The 22,435-nt window shown below is 38.3% G+C and overlaps 1 protein-coding gene across 1 annotated transcript; it reads right to left on the minus strand.

The window, feature by feature from the left end:
- Positions 1 to 1,940: 1,940 nt before the first annotated feature.
- Positions 1,941 to 22,319, minus strand: NAPEPLD (N-acyl phosphatidylethanolamine phospholipase D). The gene is made up of 5 exons (XM_010725035.3): positions 22,068 to 22,319; positions 11,775 to 12,081; positions 6,070 to 6,716; positions 5,067 to 5,181; positions 1,941 to 3,216 (listed from the first exon to the last, which is right to left on the minus strand). Exons 2-5 carry the CDS (start codon positions 12,066 to 12,068, stop codon positions 3,091 to 3,093), a joined length of 1,182 nt encoding a protein of 393 aa, XP_010723337.1. The 5' UTR covers positions 12,069 to 12,081; positions 22,068 to 22,319; the 3' UTR covers positions 1,941 to 3,090.
- Positions 22,320 to 22,435: the final 116 nt, after the last annotated feature.

Raw genomic sequence — 22,435 nt, forward strand, 5'->3', positions numbered from 1 at the left:
TGTAGCAGCCCTCAAGCCTGCATGGAGAGGCTTTATGAGAGCTCATGGAGAGTTCTGTTCCTGGAATGGTATCAGAACAAGTGCTTCTGTTGAGTTAGCCCCCATACATTTTCACTCATCTCTGCAGCATTAATTCAAAGTTAAATGAAATATATCAAAACATTGCAAAGGAAACTGAAGGAAGTTTCATTGATGAACAAAGAACATGTAGTAGAAAATACTGTACACTAAAACAAAATTATTAAAACTTCCAGAATGCCACATTGTGAAGACGCCTTGTATTATTTCTTTTAAGAGAAGTGCATTACCTAAGCTGTTACCAAATGCTTCATCTTTAAGATAATACATACACTTAACTGTTAATAAAGTACTACCTTTTTCTTTCTGTATATTCACTAGATATTTTACTTATTTTCAGTAGACAACACTTTCCAAATAGATAAAACTGCAAGAAAAACATGACTTGGAAAATACCTTTTATCTGTGCCCTGATCAATGAGCAGGTAAAGCCTGTACAAGTAGTTTTAACTCAACAGGAATACCATTAAGGCAGAAGTAACATCAACAGGAATCCCAAATAGAACTCTGTCCATCACTGCACATATAGTGAGCTTTTCTTTCTCCCTCCCCCTGGTCCAAACCCAGTCCATTTTGCAATACACAAATTCTATTATAATCACTTAATGTTTTGCTAGTTTTTTATATATATCAAATGGAAATATATATTTATATAAAAATACATATATATATTTCTTACTCTTTTGTATTTAGCAAAGATAAAGTCTAGGTCAGACACTGAAGAGTCACTTATTCCACTTTCGTTGTCTTCTGAGACAAGAAGATATCAGTCTATTCTTGATATATCACCTGATTTTATCAACATTTCCTTTCTTAATCTCAGCAGTGGAGATGCCTTGATGTTCCTCTCTACCTTCTCCAACTTAAAAATCAGTTTCTGTCAACCGCCAAAGGATACGAATGAATTCAAACGACCATTGTCCTCTTTATCTAAAATACAAGGAAACACTGCATTGTTGCTTCAGTCTTCTTCTGGTCCATACCTGTTTTAAAATCTATTCTTCACAGAACAATACTGCTGAGGTGTTTTGAAATAATGCAAGACTGTCTAATGCGTCTTCATGAAAGAGTCTTAATTTTTTTTTTTCTTTAATCTCCTGCCCTATACCTGGTGGAATCTTAGCAGCACCAAGCAGAACAGCTATCACTGTTGTACATACAAATACTGTAAATGAGTACATCTAAACCAAAACATATGCCATTGCTGACGTTTAAGGCTCCGATCCTTGTATCTTGCTGCTTATCTATATACAATAGGCACTCCTTTAGTTTCATTTTTTCCTTTCTAAAATACAGAATTTTACACAATGCAGTCTAATAGTTTTGAAGTGAAAAAAAAAAAAAACAACAATTGAGTTTTAATAATATCCTTCAAAGATATCCAGCAACTTGGTCTCCTCCAAAATATTACACATAATAGACACTACATATCCAAGTCATTACTGAAGCTATTGTGTAAATAAAAGGCCCAACACAGACTTGGTCTGAAACATGCTTGCAGAAATCAACACTGAACTATTAGCAGTAGTTTTAAACCAGTTTTTAACACATTCTGGTTATTAGATTCATAGTAAAAATCCCTTTTCAAATAAAGAAATCTTGATAAATATGAATTACACTACAGGAAAATAAGATACTTTTGCTTACATATAGTTTAATTACCTACTCCAGAAGCCTTCCTCAGCATTAACTTAGGCTAATTCATCTTTGTCTCCTTGTGCTGTTCTTTGCTGGCATTAAGTTCTTTAAGATTTCTAGCACTTCCTACTGTAGGCTTCTAAAAGGTAACTTTGCAAACTGAAGCTTACTTGCAGCATGAGATCTCCTCAAGTGGTTTTAATTAGTTGGCAGAAGTCAATGCCTTAAAATCACAGGGAATTTATTGTTTTCATTGATCTTGGTGGAGTATAAACATAAAACATAACACACAAAAGTAAATATATATATATATATATATATATCTCAAAGTATTTATGAGTTATGAAGCAAAACAACCACCATTATTACTTTTTGTTTTTGGCAACAATAGGCTTTAATTCTGTAAATGAGCATGGCGATGTGATACAGAGACGTTCAGCAACGTATTACAATAGTAAGTAGTTTTGTAGTCTCTCATTCAACTTGAAGATTATAAGGAAGCTATAAGAAAAATTACCACAGCCCTTAACACTTTTCACTTTAAAAAAAAAAAAGTATTTAATTGGCTGAGTTGATGCAAGGACAAAGTGCCACTAATGGACTCTTCCATTTCATGTACAATATTTGACAAGGAAATTATTTTAGACATGTTCAGGCCTAACTTAAAAACATTAACAATGAAAGTGCACAGATACTCTGGTCATCATTAAGCATTACACATGGATGTTGCAATATCGAAGCTCTCTCTCTCTGTTAAAGGCACATTCCTTTAGATCATTTTAAAATTCAGCTTTTGTGGTTCCTCAGTAAATTAAAATGTAGAAGCACACAGTAAAATAATGATTTTACTGTGCTTGTGCTTTAATAACACAGATGTACTGGGAGATGCCCCATACAACGTGTTGTGAAGCTACCGAGGAACAGGACATAATTTGAAAATCAATGATTAAGGAGTGAGATATAACAATGAATAATTAATATCAGCCATTAATTATGAGACTGTGTCCTATTCTGAAGGTATTATTGCTGTTATAGGCAAGATGAAGAGTTTAAAAAAAAATAAATGTTTATTATTGGTGCAGGTAAGAGTTGAAACTGCAAGTTGTATCCAAACAATATCTCATATATTAACCAGTGTTTGGATCACTTCCCAAAATTTGTAAACAAACTTCTAAAATGAATATAACTGAAAAATGAAAACAAAAACAACAGTAAAATGAAATTTCTATGAGAACTTTAGTTATGAAACTGACAAACCTGGAATCTAAAAATCCAATTAACTCAACCTACTCTGTAAGTACATCAAATTAACATTTGTAATATTAAATACTCATTCAAATCAAACAAGGCTTACAAGGAATTGCTGCTGGTTTACTATTCAGACCCATCGTTTGTACTCAAGACCTGTGACTCTCCATGGTTTAAGACAAAGAAGTCTTCTTTTTTCAAGCCGTATCTTTCAAGAGCTTCATTCAGTTTAACTGGAGGATCCAAGTAATACTAGAAAAATAACAATACAAGGAAAAAACATCACTACCACATTTAGTGGGCAAGAAAATGAAAAGGAGTATCATTACTCTAAAAGACTGCCTTACATATTAACTATGACCTAAAAAGGAAAAGGAATACATTTGTCAAATTGAACTGAAATGTTTTGTTTCATTTTTAGATTTTAAAGAATAAGAATACTGATTTACACTCATCCAGTATCTAGTAAAGCATAACTTATCATCCAAAATTCAGTCCTTTTCAATGTAAATAGATCTCTTGGAAGAAAAACAGTCACTACTCACTCCTAACACAAAGAAGGAAATGCTAGTAGGCAGCAGATGGCGCTTTCTCACATTAGTAAAACAAAGTTGTCAGTCTTAATGTTTACAAAATAGCGCCATTTCAATATAATAAATATAAGTTCAGGGGGACAGCATTTGTTACATTTTTAAAAAGGCATCTTAAGGGAGAATAATCCAGTTTTGAGGTAATTGATCTGTTTTTTAAGTACTAATGACAGAGCATTAAAAGTGTCTCCGATAGAAAATGTTAGGAGTCAAGTAAACATAGTTAACAGAAGCAGAAGAAAGTTACAAGAAGTAATAGTGCAACTGTTGCAAAGAAAGGTGGAAAAACAGCTACCAGACAAGATGCCTCCAAGTACATGTAGACTTCCTGCCTTTCACCTCATTTTTAGTCACTGTTACAGTATTCAGGTAACTAATTACTACAAGTGATAGAGAGCAAGGGCAGAAATCAGCAACAATTCAGGATAACCAAGTTTTTCCGTGTTTTGCCAGTAAAAGAAGCTGATATTTAATCATGAATCAAAAACAGCCTTCAATGCATTTACTAGACTGACAAGGTGCATAAAAACTATCCTGAACTAAGGGCACTCAATTCTTATGGCTTCCAAGAGATGTATGCAATAAAAAAGTAAACTTGGTAATGAATTTCCCTGTCTACCCTGTTCCTCAGCTGTCAGACATCGGGTTTATTATTCACTCTACAGGATATATTCTAGCTATTTAAATCCCTATAAAACACTATTTCTTCAGAAGATATTTGCTGATTTTTTTTTTCTGTCTGAATATTCTATAACGACTGCTAGTGCACTATCATATCTACTTTATTTTCAATATGAAATGTTCAGAACCAAAGACTCATAGGTTTCTGAACTGCATCGATTTCTCTTCACAGATTTCAGATGAAAGGACACAGAGGAGCTGTCATAAGAATCAATCTATGACTCAAAGGTTCAAACTTCAGAGAAGAGAAACTTATTGAAATGCCAGATTACAGACTAACTTTCTTGTCTGCTTCAATTTTTTCTCTACCCCATGTTTCCCACTATAGTGTTGTTTGTTTTGTTTTTTAACTTTATGCTAAATAAAAAGTAGGCAAATTAACTAATAAGGTGCTCAATCGGAGAACTCTACTACCCAATATATTTACTTTCTCTAAACCAGAAGGAATATAGTTGTAACTATTTCTTTGTATCTAAATGCTTCCACAACAAAGAATGGACTTCAAAGATGCTGCATAGCATAAGATTCCCAGTATGCTCCTCTGTCTGGCAAGATTTTCTATCAGAAAGAAATTCAACCACTAAAAAATAATGCCAATAGATCTCCAGGTGTTTTAATATTTATACTTTAAAATTAATCTTAACTATTTTACACATTAGTTATGAAAAACTACATATTGTTTTGATGCACAGTACACATAGTAACAGCTTTTCACTCATATTACATTTTAATTATACATTTATAGATACATGGGTTAAATTGCATGAAGGAAGTAACAGTAGTGATTGTGTAGTTAGAAAATCTGAGCTCATATGTAGTGCTTAAATTTACCTCATTTGCTAAAGCAAAGGTTCCCCAATGAATTGCTACAGACTTCTTCGCTTGAACATCAATATGGATTCTTACTGCTTCTTCAGGATCCACATGTTGATGTTTCATAAACCACCTACCAAAACACAACGTAAATTTTTTGTGTCACCAGATTTCTTCTTTACCTTCATGGAGTAAGTTGCAAGAAATCTAAAAATATACATTTGCCCAAAAACTATACATGTCTTAAGAATATACAGAACACTCAAAATCAACAGGCTGGAAAATACCAACATACTCTCAAAACATCAGCTCATCAGCTTTACTCCCCAGAAAGTTATTTTCTTACCTATAATTTTAATAGCATAAGGACATATTATTGATACCTGGGGGCATTAAGACCACAGATTTAAATTACACTTAATTTCATGCCACGAAAATATGTGCTTCAAAAGATAGCCAAAGGGAGTGGTGAGGAAGTAGAGAAGGGGACCTAGGCATTTTTGAAAAACACTATATATTTTTTTTTTACCTATGTTCTGATTCTTATCTTTTTTTCCCAGACTATATGTGATCTGCTTCCAGCATGATATGAATGTTACCATCTAAAAAATGTAGATACCCCATGGTAAATAGGATAAGGATTCCTGAACAAATAGTGCTTTCACACACTAGGAAGGATTCATCTTCGTTTCCAGATAAGTTGCAAAAGCAGCATAAGGACTTCAGCAAGGGAAAAATGCAGCAACCTGTATGCACCTAAATGACATAGATTGAGAAATGCTATTTAAGAGAAGAAGCCACCAAGTAATTCCAGATTTTGACTCAACATTTTTCATGGAACTCAGCCGATTCATCCTTGCTATACTTAAGACTGAAGAATAAAATCTCTGAGAAATGCAAATACACAGGCAAGTGAATCAGGCATTTCAGTTCCACCTTTTGGTTGCTGAATGACAAAACTAAGAAAAATGGGCAATTTGTCTCTTTTGCCTATTTTGACCAAAACATAAGGTTTTCATACCTTGGCTCATAAGCTCCAATGGGAATTGCTGCAAGGTCAAAAGGTCCAAATCTTTTACCTATCTGTTCAAAAGCAACACAGTATCCGGTGTCTCCTGCAAAGAAAAATCTATTCCAAGGTCCCAAGACAGACCAGCTGCCCCACAGAACCTTGTTGTCATCTGTCACAGTCCTTTTGCACCAGTGTTGAGAAGGGGTAAAGACAAAAGTCACCGCATCGTGACCGGGGACACAGTTCTCTTCCCACCAATCCAGTTCAATCACATTCTCACAACCGCATCTCTGCATCCAGTCTAAGAGCCCTAGAGGCACAAACCAGCGCAGCTCACTGCCAAAGCGTTCATTTAAACTTTTTACAGAGTTGTAGTCCAAATGATCGTAGTGGGTATGGCTGATGACAACAGCATCTATTTTGGGGAGCTGGTCAACTGTGCACGGAGGTGGTCGGAAGCGCTTGGGGCCCATCAGCTGCACAGGAGAAGCCCTCTGACTGAAGATGGGGTCAGTGAGAAATACCAGTTCATCCATTTCCACCATAACTGAGGCATGTCCCAACCACGTGACTCGCATACCAGTTCCTGTTTTTCCAACAAGTTCTGGGTTTTGAACAAAGTATGGTTTTAACACTGGAAGCTCTTTGTCAAGTTCCTATCAGAAAACAGAACAAAATATGAGACATATCAGAATGTACTTGGCTGCGAAACAAAAACTTCATACAAGGCACAAATCATTACAGTCAAGACTTGTGATTTGCTTATGCTTTTAGGCAACTTAAGAACTGCAACACAGATGTCTTTTTAATGGCCGTTTTCCTAGCAAGTTCCTTCTAAATTAATCTTTTATTTGGTCACATTTTCACTTCCCTTTCTCAAGAGAAGAGAGTTCAAGAGAGGCTAAGAAACCTACTCATGCTGATACTGATGTCCCAGCACTTCTGGATCCTGGTTAGATTCTCCCTGTGATGGTTGTTGTCTTCTGTCTCTAGCATTAGATTAACACTATCAGATAGCTTATACAGAGCTAAGCTCCTGCTACCTTATAAGCCTAGCTGACATTGAGACAGTTCAGGAATCTAGGGTTTTCTTTCCTAAAACAGTTTTGAGAGCTTCAGGGAAGTTACTTTCCCTGCAATATTTTATTGATTTGGAGGGCATACGTTGGGATGAAGGTACTGAAATCTTACTGTAAGTAATTAAATATTCATGAAATTGCTTTTCTGAGAGCTAATGGATGAGACATGTCTACTGAAAAAGTTTCACTACTGCCTTTGGGAAAGAGACATATACTAAGTTACTGTACAGATAACCTTCTCCAAAACTGAATGGTTGGTGCAGAACAGTCAATTAACTCATACAAGAATGAACAAAGTATGATTATTAGACTGAGAAAAGCCACTGATTCCCTAAGAAAGAAATAGAAACATTTTCTTCTAAGTACACAGAAGCAGCATAAAATCTCAAGAACAGGAATTAGTCAAACTCATGAAATTAGATGTGTTTAAGCCAATACATCAGTTTATGTCAAGGAAATTAAAGCCAGGTATGAAATGTAATAATTCTTGTAACACAATTTATGTCAGTAAATGCATTGTTATGGACAACATTCTTTTTAGGTACTTGTTTTTAAAGTTGGACTACAAATTATTTTGCACTGGAGAGGAGACTAGTTTCACTACTTGGCTTTCCCATCAGATGAGTAAAAGTGAAGTCATTCTACGTATTGGCCTCAGTATTTATATAAACCAATTTTCTGGCTAGTACTAGTAATGCCTGACAGTATTAAGTATAAAGGCATTTGATACTGTCTCCCACGACATCCTTATAACAAAGCTGAGGAAGTGTGGGATAGATGAGTGGACAGTGAGGTGGGTTGAGAACTGGCTGACTGGCAGAGCGCAGAGGATCGTCGTTGGTGGTGCAGAGTCTGGCTGGAGACCTGTAACCAGTGGTGTCCCCCAGGGGTCTGTGCTGGGTCCGGTCTTGTTCAACATCTTCATCAATTACCTTGATGAGGGGATAGTGGCCACCCTCAGCAAGTTTGCTGATGATACGAAATTGGGAGGATTGGCTGACACGCCTGAAGGCTGTGCTGCCATTCAGCGAGACCTGGACAGGCTGGAGAGCTGGGCAGTAAGAAACCGGATGAGGTTCAACAAAAGCAAGTGTAGGGTCTTACACCTAGGGAGGAATAATTGCATGCACCAATACAGGCTGGGGGATGAGCTGCTGGAGAGGAGCTCTGCAGAGAGGGACCTGGGCGTCCTGGTGGACGACAGGTTGGCCATGAGCCAGCAGTGTGCCCTCGTGGCCAAAAAGGCCAATGGCATTCTGGAGAGCATTAAGAAGAGCGTGTCCAGCAGGTCGAGGGAAGTGATCCTCCCCCTCTACTCTGCCCTGGTAAGGCCTCATCTGGAGTACTGTGTCCAGTTCTGGGCTCCCCAGTACAAAAAAGACAGAGATCTCTTGGAAAGAGTCCAGCAGAGGGCCACAAAGATGGTGAAGGGCCTGGAGCATCTCCCCTGTGAAGAAAGGCTAAGTGAACTGGGTCTGTTTAGCCTTGAGAAAAGAAGACTGAGAGGGGACCTGATCCAGGTTTATAAATATCTGAGGTGTGGCAGCCATAGCGGTGAGGCCAGTCTCTTTTCAGTGGTACGTGGAGACAGGACGAGGGGAAACGGCCATCAGCTGCAGCACAGGAAGTTTCGCACGAATGTGCGTAAGAACTTCTTCACGGTGAGGGTGACGGAGCACTGGAACAGGCTGCCCAGGGAGGTTGTGGAGTCTCCTTCTCTGGAGATATTCAAGTCTCGCCTGGACGCCTACCTGTGCGACCTGGTGTAGGGAACCTGCTTTGGCAGGGGGGTTGGTCTCGATGATCTCTAGAGGTCCCTTCCAACCCCTACAATTCCGTGATTCTGTGACTCTGTGATTTTACTAAGCAAGGAGCTGCCTGCTTATAAATTTTTTTCACTTTCATTCTGAACAAACCAAGATGAGACTCAGTTACAAGACCTAATTCCTCCTCTCAGGGCCATCTTCACTTCAACTAGAAGGGAAGGAGACAGGTAGTAAAAGTAACCACTTCTCAAATTGTAAGAACAAACTAAACCACAAGTTCTATTAGCAGTATACTTCATATGAAATTCTTAAAACTTGTGCAATGGGATAACAAACAAAATACACAATCTTATAGAACCTTTATCCTGCTACAGCACATTTTGTTCTCTATCAAACCAACCAGAAACAGCAATATTACAAGAATTATAACAGAATTTTAAAATATAGCATCAGTTTCAAGTCAGCTACCAGCAGAGGCAGATGTGCTTAATACCATCTTGTCTTCATTGCTAGAATAAGAAAATGTTTCTACAATGTTTTCTTTCATTGTGTCATACTCCCCAGCCCAAGTTCTTCCTTCCTTCCTACAAGGAGAAACACATGACTGGTCTCAGTAAGACTAGCTAATTAGCTCAGGATTTTTGGTGCTTAGCACATACTGGAATACCACTGGATTTTACAGAAATAAGAACAATTTATATTTTTAATCCAAATCCTAAATACTTAAAAGGCACTTCAATGGCATTGGGGAAAAAAAAAAAGAATGAACTTTTAATAATGGCTGTAATAAACATACACAAAGTATATTCATTCTGGAATTCTGGATAATGCTAGAAGCTTGTTGAAAAAGCACGATTATAATACACAGTTTTTCAACAGTGAAGAACCTGGATTATTACTTATTAAAAACACACACAAAGCATTTGGTACAGATAAACTGAACCTGCTCAGTACAGGAGACACCAAATATGCTAAAAGCTGGAAACAGGAGCAGGAATCTCTTTAAGGCTTTTGTTATCTAGCAGTGTTAAATAAAGTATGGAGCACCTAGTTTGAATTTTAAACAAGCTCAAAAGAGCTTTACAGCTTGATTTAGGTGTGGACAAAACGTAGCTGGAACAAGCATCAAAATGGCTGAGGACCGAAAGAGTGCATTTAATTGATCCCTATCTGGGTTTTTCTGATGCATTTCACCAAGCTACTAAATAATTAGAGTTACTTAATCCAACAATTTCAGATGCAAAGCAAGAAAATTAGTCCAAAATTAATCCCAGCTGGGTCAGAGAGAACAAGTGAGTTTTACAACCGGGACAGTGCAGATTTCTTTGTAATCATCCTTTATTGCAGGGATAACGAGTAAATTAAAGAGGAGCACTGCAGGCCTCCACTGCCATCAAAGCTGTGCATTCTGCACTTGGTAGTAAACCTGAGCACTGCCTTCTTGGTAGCTCAGTCACTGATGAGGTTTCTCACTTGTGCTGACAAGAGCTGAAGCAATGACTACTGCTACTGCACACATACAGAACAGGGCAGTAGTCAAAGCCAACTGAAACCAGCCAAGTTGTGAATTGTACATAAATGTGACTAAAGTTCAACATACTCAGACAACTGCTGTTAATACAGATAATGTATAGAAGCAGGATACCATTTTAAAAAGAGTAAATCACTGGAGGGGACCCCAAGACCAAAATAGGTTTGTTGTGTTTTTTTCTGAAATTGAATTATTATTACTGTAGAACAATTACATCCAGGATTAATTCTCCCTTAAATATGCTCTGTGCCACATAACCTTAAAGAAATCTCAAATTTTCTCAGGGCCCTGTTAATAAGTAACACAAATTCCCAGTCAGAAACCTGATCAGATAACTTCCTTCATAGGTAATTCGCATAAGATAACAAATGAAAAATGTAAGCTACTTGCTGAACACTGCCTGGGAGATTTATAGCTTATGGCTGATTCCTAGGATGCTTAAAAGCATTACTAACTCCTGCTGGTTCAAAAATATTTTCCCTAGTTGTGTACCCTTTTGCACAGCTTTTCTGTAGGTCAAGAAAACACGTTAGAAAACATACAAAGAAGTAACCCTGTCAAAACCTTAGCATAACACTGTGAACCTTAACACTGTTGTGGCCACATAGATAACCAGTGGTTTCCAGTATCCAGTTCTCTTCATGGCAATGAAGCATCTCTCAGAGGTTTCTTCTCCAGCCTCTGCTTTTTAAGGCCTTCCTTATACACCACATCTGAGAGAAGCAACGCACAAAGAACAAATAATGATGCTTCCCAGTAAACTGGCACTGTACCTTTAATATTTCAGTACAATTACTTGTTCTGGTTAGTTTTAATATATGCATTTTTTTCTCTTGGTTTACTGAAACAGAAACATAAATTTGCAAACACTTCATAAGTAAAAGAAAGGAATTATTAAGTATATATATAAAAAAAAAGATCTATTTAAAGGTAGTCTGAAAAAAAAAATTGTAATGATACATACCACAGCTACTTTGTCCAATATGAATGATGTTTTATTGTATGATTCATAATGCAACGCCCATTAAAATGGAAACAGTACACTTGTTTGTCGTTTATGATTGAGTCAGGTTATTTTTGTTGTTTTCATAAACATAAATTCAACTAACTAAATCAAAGGTTGAGAAACTAATTGAAAGGCAAAAAGTTGAAGAAGCAAAAAGGATTATCCCTCCTATTGAAAAGTATAAAGAAAGCAATTACAAAATCAGAAAAACAACACCAACGAGGAATATCCTGAAGCTGTCCAATGGGTTAGTTGGAAATTGTCCTGCTTTAGATGTTACAGTAGAGGAAAAAACAATCTGAATCACAAGCAGAGAACATGTAAGCGCTTACCTGTTTCGAAGATGGCACATTGCTGTTATCTTTTTCCATGAGGCACCATTTCAAAACATTGGGCAAGGTTGGTGACTTCCATGTTGGCCATGGGTTGACAAATCTCCCATCTTTGCCTCTCTTTGATTTCGTTACATCTTCTTCTAGCCTGTAGTCCAGCCTGAAGCTTTTCCTGGAGGCTCTGGAAGAGTCACTGCCCCTGGATCCTCGGTCTGAGTTGTGATGTTTCCTCACTGCTTCCTTAGGGTATTGGCTGGATGCAGATGGAACAGGCTCTTCTGTTTTCTTATCCATATTTTTTTGAGAACTAAAATACATTTTAAATTAATCAATATTTTTCTGGAGTAACATCAATATTTGTAAGACTGAATGTTCTCATACACTAGAAACAAGCCTACCCATTTTATGATCTACTGTATTTTTCTCAACAAAATAAGCTTCTTGAACTGTTGCTATTACACAAAAGACATCAGAAACATGCCGTGGCAAGTAGACATCAGATCTCTTTGTAATTCAGGCAGAATTTTACTCCCTGGTATGCACCGGTTGGGATACAAGTGTTATTATCTACCCACTGCAAAGAGCTGGGGGAAGGGTCCTTAATTCACATGTGGGAAGAATAGTTAAGTCCGTCCTGCCACTTCTGACATTTAGTGCCTGATGTAATGTGATCCTTCAAGCACGTCCAAGAGACGCTGGAACTACAGAGCACCTTAGGACTTGCCCACATAGTGACTGCTGTGTAGTAAGAGCAGCAGCTTCATGTAGCACTAATGACACTGCTTCTGACTACAAGATGTGTCAACACATGCACACACATGCATGCAAATAAATAAATAAATAAATAAATAACAAGAGTTATTTGGTCCTATCTTGTCTGAAACAAAGGTAAACTTCAGTGGAGTAACAGCAAGATTAACTGTTTCAAAGTTTCATAAAAATTTGACTGAACTGACATATGAAAGGCCACAGAAGCTTGGAATATCACAAATTATGTCTGCAATGCCTGTTCTTAATCCCACTGTGAAATGAAGAGGAAAAAAAAGAAGTGAGGAAATAACAGAAAAGACTGTTTTTCTGAAGCCATACATGTGGGGCGTTTCTTAAAAAACTTTCACATTGGCAGTCAGAAGCTCTTATTCCAGACTGCAATGCACTGTTGGAGAGCTTAGGAGTACTGAGTTCCATTGACCTCTGTGTGTCCAAGGTGGAGAAAACAAGTATTCAGATTTTACTTTAAAAGGAATTCAATCAAGCTAAATGCTTCCATTTCTATATTTAATGTCAACATTTCAGTATCCTGACAATATTTAAAAAACAAGTTGCTATTTTTAAAAAGTCATCTCCTTTCAAGTAGTTACACATTCTATCTGTTAAGAACTAGAAGACGACTAGTAGTGGACAGACAGTGTGATATGCTGCCTACATGTTGGAAGTTTTCAAGTTTTAATTAGAAATTATGAAGTCTGCTCTGTGGAAAATTTTCTCCAGCACGCATTTTAGACTGTCTAATAATTCATTAACTCAGCTATTCAGGCTTCAGCAGGTATACTCATATGTGAAGCACCAGTCAGATGCACCAAGGTCACTCCACTCAAAGTTTTCAGAGAACAGAAGTAAATACAGAGGTTTTCCTAAAAATTACTCCTTAAAGGTGGTATTTTTAAAGTAGTTGAATAGGAAGGACTCACTGCATCCCTCTTAAGTTCATAATCACAGAAAAAAAATAGACTGTTACTGCAACGTTACAGCTTGGTTTTTGCTAACTGATAAGAAGCGTCATCAAATTAAACTCAAATGCATTTCCTTGTGATGCACCAACTTCAAACGCAGAGCTCTTCCCTGCTACTTCAGCAGGGATCAACTGAAAAACAGCAGGTGAGGTGTCAGTTGTGAATACACAACAACTGTTCAATCAACATTCAGACAACATTCCTGATCGCATTTCTGAGAAGTAACATTCCTGGTCATAACCACATTTTAACTAATTTGCCTTTTATTATGGTTTCCCTGTAGTTTTACTGAAACCACTTTATTACGTGTTTTCTATTAGCAATAGTATCACATCTGCATCACAACATTAATTGTAACCACTGATACTCCCAAGCTGTCTTCTCTGTTCCATAAAATATCTGCTGGAATCAGCCTTCGTTTCAACAGCCGTCCAGCTTTCTCTATGCCATTTTAAACAGATATAAGTGGTAAGAAGCACAAACTGCTAAATGGAATATATGAGGAAACTGTAATGGATACACTAACTATTGCTTTAACTTGGGAGGGTTTTTGTGCCATTCTTCAAAGAGCATTTCCAGTGCCCAGTCAACTTATTAATTTAGCAAAGCACACAGGCTCAGTATATCATATCTACTCTTCCACAACACGTGGTAAAAACAACCCACAGAAGTTTAATCAGGTAGATACTTCATTCCAGGAATATTCTTTTGTTAACATCTTGGAGTCTGATTTTTAAATATATATGACTACTGTAATTATTATTCCTATAAGACACTTTATATTAGAGAGCAAAGTGCCTAAGGTTTTATTTTCAAGCTTTTGTTTATCTATTCATTCATCTCTGAAATAGTTGAATTCTGCTTTTGCTTACATTTTTATAAAACCTTTGATCTTATTCTGAAAGAATAAGCCTCTAGGGGAAGAAAGGATCAACGATGCTGATTAAACAAAGAAAATGCCAAAGCATTTAAGGCACTGCAGGTATATGTCTGCCAAGATATTTTCCACATGATGTACGTACATTACTTTCATTAGTATTCCATTGGCAACTGAAGGGAGAAAAGACATCAGTGCTCACAGAATACTTCAAACTCTTCTAGATGCATAAGGACAAATTTACCAGCTATTAACTGACAAAGTATTCCTGATGAACCACAGATTCTTTTGAATTTTCAGTCTCACCAGATCACTTCTGTTTCACCTATACTGGTAAAATGTTTCCAAGTATATTTAAAGAATGCAGTAGAAAAACTCTGATTTTTCTTATTAAAACATAGACTCATTTCTAGAAAGCCCGTATGTTTCAACTATTAGCTTAAAATGAAACTCAATCAGTCATTAGTTTAAGGAGACTCATACTCTTTTTGCAAAAGAAAGCCTCTAACAAAGAGATTCTGAAGTTATATTTTAAATGCTAAAAATTAAGCAATCAGGAATGAGCTGATATTTCAACCAGCTTTTATGAATTCTTCTCCAAGAAAAATAATGGTTTGGCAAATAGCTTCAAAGAATTTAAGTACTGTATTGCCAACCAAATTATGAGGACAGAGGTACTACAAAATCAAACTGAATTGGAGCTGTGGGGGCAGAAGGAAGCAGGAGGAAGGGCTTGTGCTCTTGGTGAGTATTTGATCATGTGACCTATAAGAAATCTTTATTTTTCATGCTTTTAAGGGGAGAGGAAAGCTCCTACTTAGAAGCACTGAACTGATTTCTTAACACATGAAAATCATCCTTCAGGATGAGGTGACTTACCACAAAAAAGGGTAAAGGGATTGACCCAGAGGTTTCAGACAGGAAGAAACACGACCATCCCACAACTACCTGACCCAGTGGGCGGCAACCCTGCCCACCAGAGTGGCCTGGAACTACATGGTATTTAAGGATCCTTCCAACACAAACCATTCCATGATTCTGTGCTTCTGTGACCTCCACACGCAGGGATGCTTCACCAGTTTAGCTTCACTCAGAAAAAGAAACACATCATCACGTACAAACTAGTGCATGAGCCCATGAGTCACGCCAAACTCATGGTGCCAGAAGGTACCCTAGACAGAGGGGAACAACCCTTTTGGATGAATAGGATGAAACATAACATGAATCAAAATGCAAAGCTCACACAACTGGTTTTCTAGCAGCAAGCACTAAGGGGCCCTTGTGAACCCACAAAGCAAAGAAGTTGTAGATGAGGCAGGACATGGCAAGGAAAATCAGGCCTTACGTTCTGATAAACAGGCTTGTTCCTGGAGAAAAACAAAAAAAGGATAAAGCTCTTATGACAGTGGATTTGGTGTCAATTGTTTCTTTTAGCATTGCTTGTATAATTGAAAGCTTGGATAGAAATATTTTGGCTTTCAGCCTTTTCTATATTTAGGAAAGCCATTAACAGCTTATGTAAACATTCTAATAGTTCCTCAGTTTTGTTCCAAAAGAAGTTTGAAAGCAGGATACACTGAAGTTACAAGAAGCACTGTCATTAAAACTTTTATTTTACAATGCTCTCTGTAGAGATTTAAGAGCCACATCATTTTAACTTGATTAGCAGAAAAGCATCAATGCAGAAACTAGCGCACAGGTCTCCACTTCCTCCAGCCAGCCTTCTCTATCAGTCCCTACGTGACAAGGTACTATATGTACATGACACGCCAACTATGAAGGCTGCTGGAACAAATTCATCCCTTTCTACACAGAAACGTGGTCCTTATTTAACAAATTCATAAGCCACAAAGGAAAAGAAAGAGTTACTATGAAACCACGGTTTACTGGAATCCAACAAAACATCATACTTACCTTGCAAACATTCCCCAGCTTTTCAAATATCCTTACTAATCTCTGTTTCTGAAGAATTGATCTTTGTTCATCTCTAACTGCTGTCTTTCTATATAGATCACATCTAGAATTGGGCTGCACTGTGCATTACCTAAAAGGGACAGTGCACAGTATTCGGCAAACCGAGTTGGTTTCTGCTTTTATCATACAACTACAGTCTTATCAAAGTGAGAACTTTCTGTAAGCTGTGTATTGCTACACAACTCAGAAAATGCTTTTCAATATACATGTTTCATGGTTGCAAAAAGTATGCTTTTGGCTTGCAACTGAAAAAAGGATTTCAACTAAGAGGTATTTGCAAACACTGTGCAGCACACTAGTTAAAAAAAAAAAGCCTTCTGCATGCTAAAATATCAAGTCACTGCCAGCTAAGTTCTGGCTGTGCTTTTATTTTTCCTTTAAGTCTGAAATTGTCTGCATTAATTAATGAACAGTTTGAGACTGGAAAATTCTGAATGCCTTTAAACCTTTATTGTTAAGTACTTCAGGCTGTCCAGGCCAGTCGCAACAGCAGTTATTCCAGATTTTCTTGGTCTTAAGATTTCACACAAAGATTTCAATCTTGCAACTAGCTGATCTACGATTACTTTTATTATTTGAGATTCCCAGTAAAAAGTTGCAAGCAAGAACAAGCGCTGCAGAAGTTTTATTCAAACTATTTGATATTTTAAGACCCAGCTAGAGATTCTGTGGGACATCCTGTTCCCCAGGTTATTTTCAAACTAACCACAATCCTCCCCCAAACCCATGCTATCATAGCCTTCTTCCCTTCTTGCACGCACAGGTGTAAGCTGCAAGCTGTTCCTTCCCTACTCTTATGAACCACCTGCAAGTATCCTGACTATCATGACTTTGTGTGATATTACAGAAAGACGAATAACTGAGTTAATAACAGAAGCAAAAATAGCCCTCTCTACGAAAACCTCTAACTAGGATGAATCTAGATGTGAGGACCAAAAATACAATTTAGTCATTACTGAGAAAAAAAAATTAATTACCAATAAAGCAAGTTTGATGCAACTTACAATAACTGTATTGTCTCAGCAGCCACCACTGCCAGCCAACCCACCTCTGTCCTCAGTACTCCTCTAGCTTGCAAAAAAACAAACACACACACACACAAAAACACAAAAAAACAAACACATGTCCACATGGTGAACCCCCCAAGGAGCTGATACAGCAGACAGTCACTTCTTACCATCCAGTCTCCTACAGAAGCCCTTATTTCCACCCAGATCACTGCATAAGAACTCAAGGATTTACACCAACAAACTGGCTCAGGCAGGGGAGAGTGCCAAGCCAACAGGAAGTTATTCACAGCAATTACAGGTGCTATCAGCTACATCCTCCTGTGCCCTCAGATACAAATGCTAACAGGCATTAGTCAGATCCACCAGCAGTACCTGGAGCCAGCTATTTCTCTGTGCTGTGATCAGCTCTGGACTTGCACAAACTGCATGAAGCTGCCTCTTCCTGGAACTGAGATAACTTGCAGCAACCATCGCTTTGCCATCCAGGTGCCCCAGCTGGCTGACTGTCCCTGTCCAACACGGACAGGGTTTTATAGCCCCTGACATGTTCATGCCTTGTATTTAACATTACAGAATTTTGCTGCAACACGTGCATTCTCTACAGTTTATGATTCTACATGATAGTAGTTGCCTATAAGAACCATGCATATGAACAGAGATGACAGACTCAGCCTCCAGTGTCTTTACCTACACATGCCTATTAAAACTAATTATTTCCTTCTCTAGCCTCATCTTTTGAATCTCTGTTTCCAAGCACAGGCATATGGCTATCACATTTAAAAACTCGGTCTACCATGAGTGGTCAGCTTTTTGGCTTGCCTGGACCATGATGAGTGAAAAGGAACTGTCTTAGACCACATATAAAATACAGAATATAGTTAATGTATGTAAGTATTAAAGCATGCATTATAGAGAGAGACACACACACAGAAAAATAGAGGGCAACAAAAACATAAAGCTGTGGGTTGAACACACGTGGGGCCATTGTTAAGATTCAGTGTAAGAGCAGTGCTGCTCTGTGCTGTTCCTGGGGAAGGCAGAAGGAAAGTAGGAATCAATTCTCCTTTTACTGTGAAGTGTTTTACTGTACTCTCTCTTTCTAAACAACCCATTTCCTATTTCTACTTAATGCATTAGGAAGAATGGGGGATGCACATTCTGGAGCTGTAATTAAAATTTTCTTGCCTGCTGTGCTACACAGGCCTCCAGCTGACCACACACAGAAGCAAAGTTCATGCAATATGGCTGCAGTACGGCATGCAAGACAACCACTGGATGGTGACTCAAAACACAGATGATTTTTAAAGTCAACAGAAAAATACCAGAAGACAGCCCATGCACACAGCTGAGTACAGATAACCTTTGGACTCCAGCAGCAAGGATAATCTCCATGGACAGCCACTCACAGTTGCAAGGAATTCTAATGAAGCTGTTCTAAACGAGCAAACCCTTCACTGTACCCATCCAGCCACAGGATCCAGTCCCAGCTCTGTGTTCTGGCATCAGCTCTGCATAAATGCCTGCTGGAGTGGATGAGCTGTTCATTAGCTGGTCTCCTGATGTGAACACAATTAATCACAGACACAAACCCTTCCAGCACGAAGCTTACAGTTAGAAGAAATGATCCAACTTTAAAGTTCAGTATTTACAAACACACTTTAGCCACTCAGATGCATTAACAGACAACACAGCTTGGGTTTAGTATTTTAACCCATTATGTGATGCTGATGCTGTGCTGTTAGCACTGGTTTTCCTCAACTACAATGAAGTTTTAAAGGCTTGCACTCTGTCCTAAGGGCAGAGGGCTCCCTGCCTAACATCCTATGTCAATTAGATAGGACTAAAGCAAAACAACACCACACTAGCACACTTAACGAGACTAAGGCTCTATTTGAACATACTATGGTAGAAAGAAAGACAGGTAAGAACTGTTCCATAGAAGTGCACATAGAAGTCCTGCCAACACCTTCATCCATAGGATCCACATGGCAAAGCAGGACCTGAAGCAGTTTATTTCAATTCAGTGCCGGTATTTTTATGTCTGCAGCTCCTCAGTTGCTATCCCCACCTCATTTACAAAGCCTTTTAATTTTCTTTTTTTCCTTCTCTCTCTCCATGCCAGAAAGGAACAAACTGCTACGCAAACTTTCTCTAGGCACACAATGAAAATAATCCTTTAAAGCCTGCAAAGCCTCAGTTAACCAGGAAGTGCAGCAATGCCTAAGCATTAAACAAGTTTTCATTGCTAAGTCAACAGACACGCATTTTTGTTTATATACATATTTAAATGCAGGTTCACTTAATTCCCTCTCTTCAGTTCAAAGTCTAAGCACACAGTATCCAATGTGATTTCTATGTAATATAAAAATATTTCCTCAAATTCTTTTCTAATCTACTTTCACACTTGGATTTCATCATATGCTCAATTTCTGCTTATCCAAATAACATCTTTTCTCTCTATGTACATACACATTCCCATTAGCCATATGGATTTGACAAAACTATAACATTTGACCTCAGATGTGTTGAAATCCAAATAAATCATCTTCGCATCATTTAATGAAAGGAAAATAAAGTTTTTCTTTACTGAAAAAATGTTTTTCTTGAATGAAACTATTCAAAGACCACCTTTCACAAGAGTTAAGCTATGAGATGATCAGCCTTCCCAAACACACAATTTCTGAATGATAAGTAGTAGAACACAGATACAGAAGAACACAAATACGGAAGGAAACGGAGAACATCACAAGGCATCAGCCTTTTCCCCCATATACAAACAGCTTTTTTCTCTATCCCTACAACCACAGGTCGTGAGGCCTCTCCAAGTACCCTGAAAGAAATGCGAAGTGCTTCTGTTGTTAGTCAATAACAAAAGCATTCATGTTAAGGCTGTTTGTTTGTTTTCCCCCTCTGAAGGAGGCAAGGCACATTTCCAACATAAATGTGAGATTACTAATTCTCAAGGCACCATTCTAAATACGTAGGAGTTTTCAGGAGACAAAGTGTTTCATTTTAACAAGTCTAAATAGATGCTCACAAACAACTCATTATTGCCACAATTTCATCATCAGAAATAGCTGAACCGCACTGAAAACTTCCTTCAAAAACCAGCCCACAGCATGGGAGCCGTCAGCGTAAACAAATTAAATTACTTCCAAACATTGTAAGCAATGAAAAATCGATACCTTACAACAAACCTTGCTTAGCAGACAGTTCCACCAGTACCAACTGCGCAGGCAGGTCTTACCCCAAGAAAAATCTCTCAATATACATCCACAGCCTTATTCTTCACCACCTGATCACTCCCTTGCATAACACCACACCAAACCTTATTTCTCACAACGGGGACACCAGAGGACTACAGCCAGGTGTCCTCATGGTGTCACTTGGTAACATCCAGTTCTCTTTGCTGAACAACTCTGTGAGAGCTATCCATTTCGGTGCAGTTATAGGCTATCTAAATCCATATTATACCTCCTTTTTATAGCTGCTAATATATGCACTAATATATTACATGCAAACAACAAATAATATGATTCAACTCCAAGGTTTTCTAAGAATATTCAAACCATGTACAATGTCTGCCATGCAGAAAAATCCCTTTCATTCAAGCCTCCAACTGCATGTAGAGGCTGGATGACCAAGTGATTTACCACAGTTGTGCTCTGAGCATGTTAGAATGAGGATCCTGACTACAAGCTAAAAACGTACAGCAATCGATCAAAAAATTAAACTGATATCACGAACTTACAGATGTAACCAAAAGGAAAAAATATTTTCACTGCATGTGTTATACATAAAGGCACTAATTAATATGACAGGATTAGCATTTTCTTCATCGCAGATAAAACACTTGCCTTCTTATTTACAGAAAAAAAACCTGAATTGCGAATTAGCAGTTCTGTTGCAATCTTGGGCTTACAGAGGTTAAGGGAACAGTAGGTTTCTGCTGAGGTAATTCCTCAAATCCACTTAGCCTATACAAGGGAAGAAAATAACAATACCAGAATGCTTCCTTTCCAAAAGGCCACAGATCTCTTTCGATTTGAACCAAGCCAAAGCCCCATTCCTGCTATTTGTATCAGTTCCACTTCCAACCCTAACTTCCTCCTCCTCACCACACTGTGTACATCAGAGTGGGCTTCTCAGTCCGCCCATTATCTTCTTGTGACAGGGATTCCATTTTCAGATTATCTCAGGCATTTCTCAAGCAATTGTTGCAACGATTCTCAAAGCAGTATGGGATTTATCTTATTTGTGGTTTGTGGTTCATATCTGTAAAATTAATCAGGCTTCCTACCTCATTAGCTGGCAAAGTAGCTACTGTGAAGAAAAATCCATGGCCATTTTTAAAAGCCTTCTGTCAGAAAAGTGATGAAATGACTTACTTTGCTTTTCTGATCTTTAATTTTTGATGTCATTTCTTTGGTGTCATTTGAAAAATAAAAAGCAAAGTCCTAAATGCAAACAGTACTTTAATGAGAGGATGAGAACTTGCTTCAGACTTGCTATGATATGTGACTTACTCGGTAAGTGAAAATAAATCACAATCATCGCTAGAAAAATCTCTTCAGCTGAAGTCTAACACGGACACAACCGCATGCAGCCAAGATATTCAAGGAATATTTTGCCTAAGCCCTTACTAGAGATAATTGCCGATCATTCAGATTATTTGTCTGAGCTAATTACGTTAGCTTACTTTGTTAATATCTACCACTTCACGTCTGCATCACACAGCGCAGGAGGAACGCCGGCTTCAGACGCCCGTCCGTGCGTCCCTTTCCACGGGAACGGCCGCCGAGGCGTCAGTTCCACGGAGCGCGTTAGCCGGGAAGTTACATAACGCGTCGCTCCGGGGGCGATGCTGCAGCGTTACCTCCCGTCCGCTCACGGGAAACCCGAGCACGGCCACGGGGGCGGCGGGGTTGAAGTAGGACTTCTTCTTCCACGTCACCCTCCTCGGGGAGAACGCGGTCCGCAGCCCCGCGGCGGGATGTGGCAGCATCCGCACCCCCAGCCGGGGTGACCCGTCCGCAGCCCGGCCCCGCGCCGGCAGACACCGCAGCG

Source organism: Meleagris gallopavo, chromosome 1, assembly GCF_000146605.3.
Source record: "Meleagris gallopavo isolate NT-WF06-2002-E0010 breed Aviagen turkey brand Nicholas breeding stock chromosome 1, Turkey_5.1, whole genome shotgun sequence".
In the NCBI taxonomy this organism is placed as follows: domain Eukaryota; kingdom Metazoa; phylum Chordata; class Aves; order Galliformes; family Phasianidae; genus Meleagris; species Meleagris gallopavo.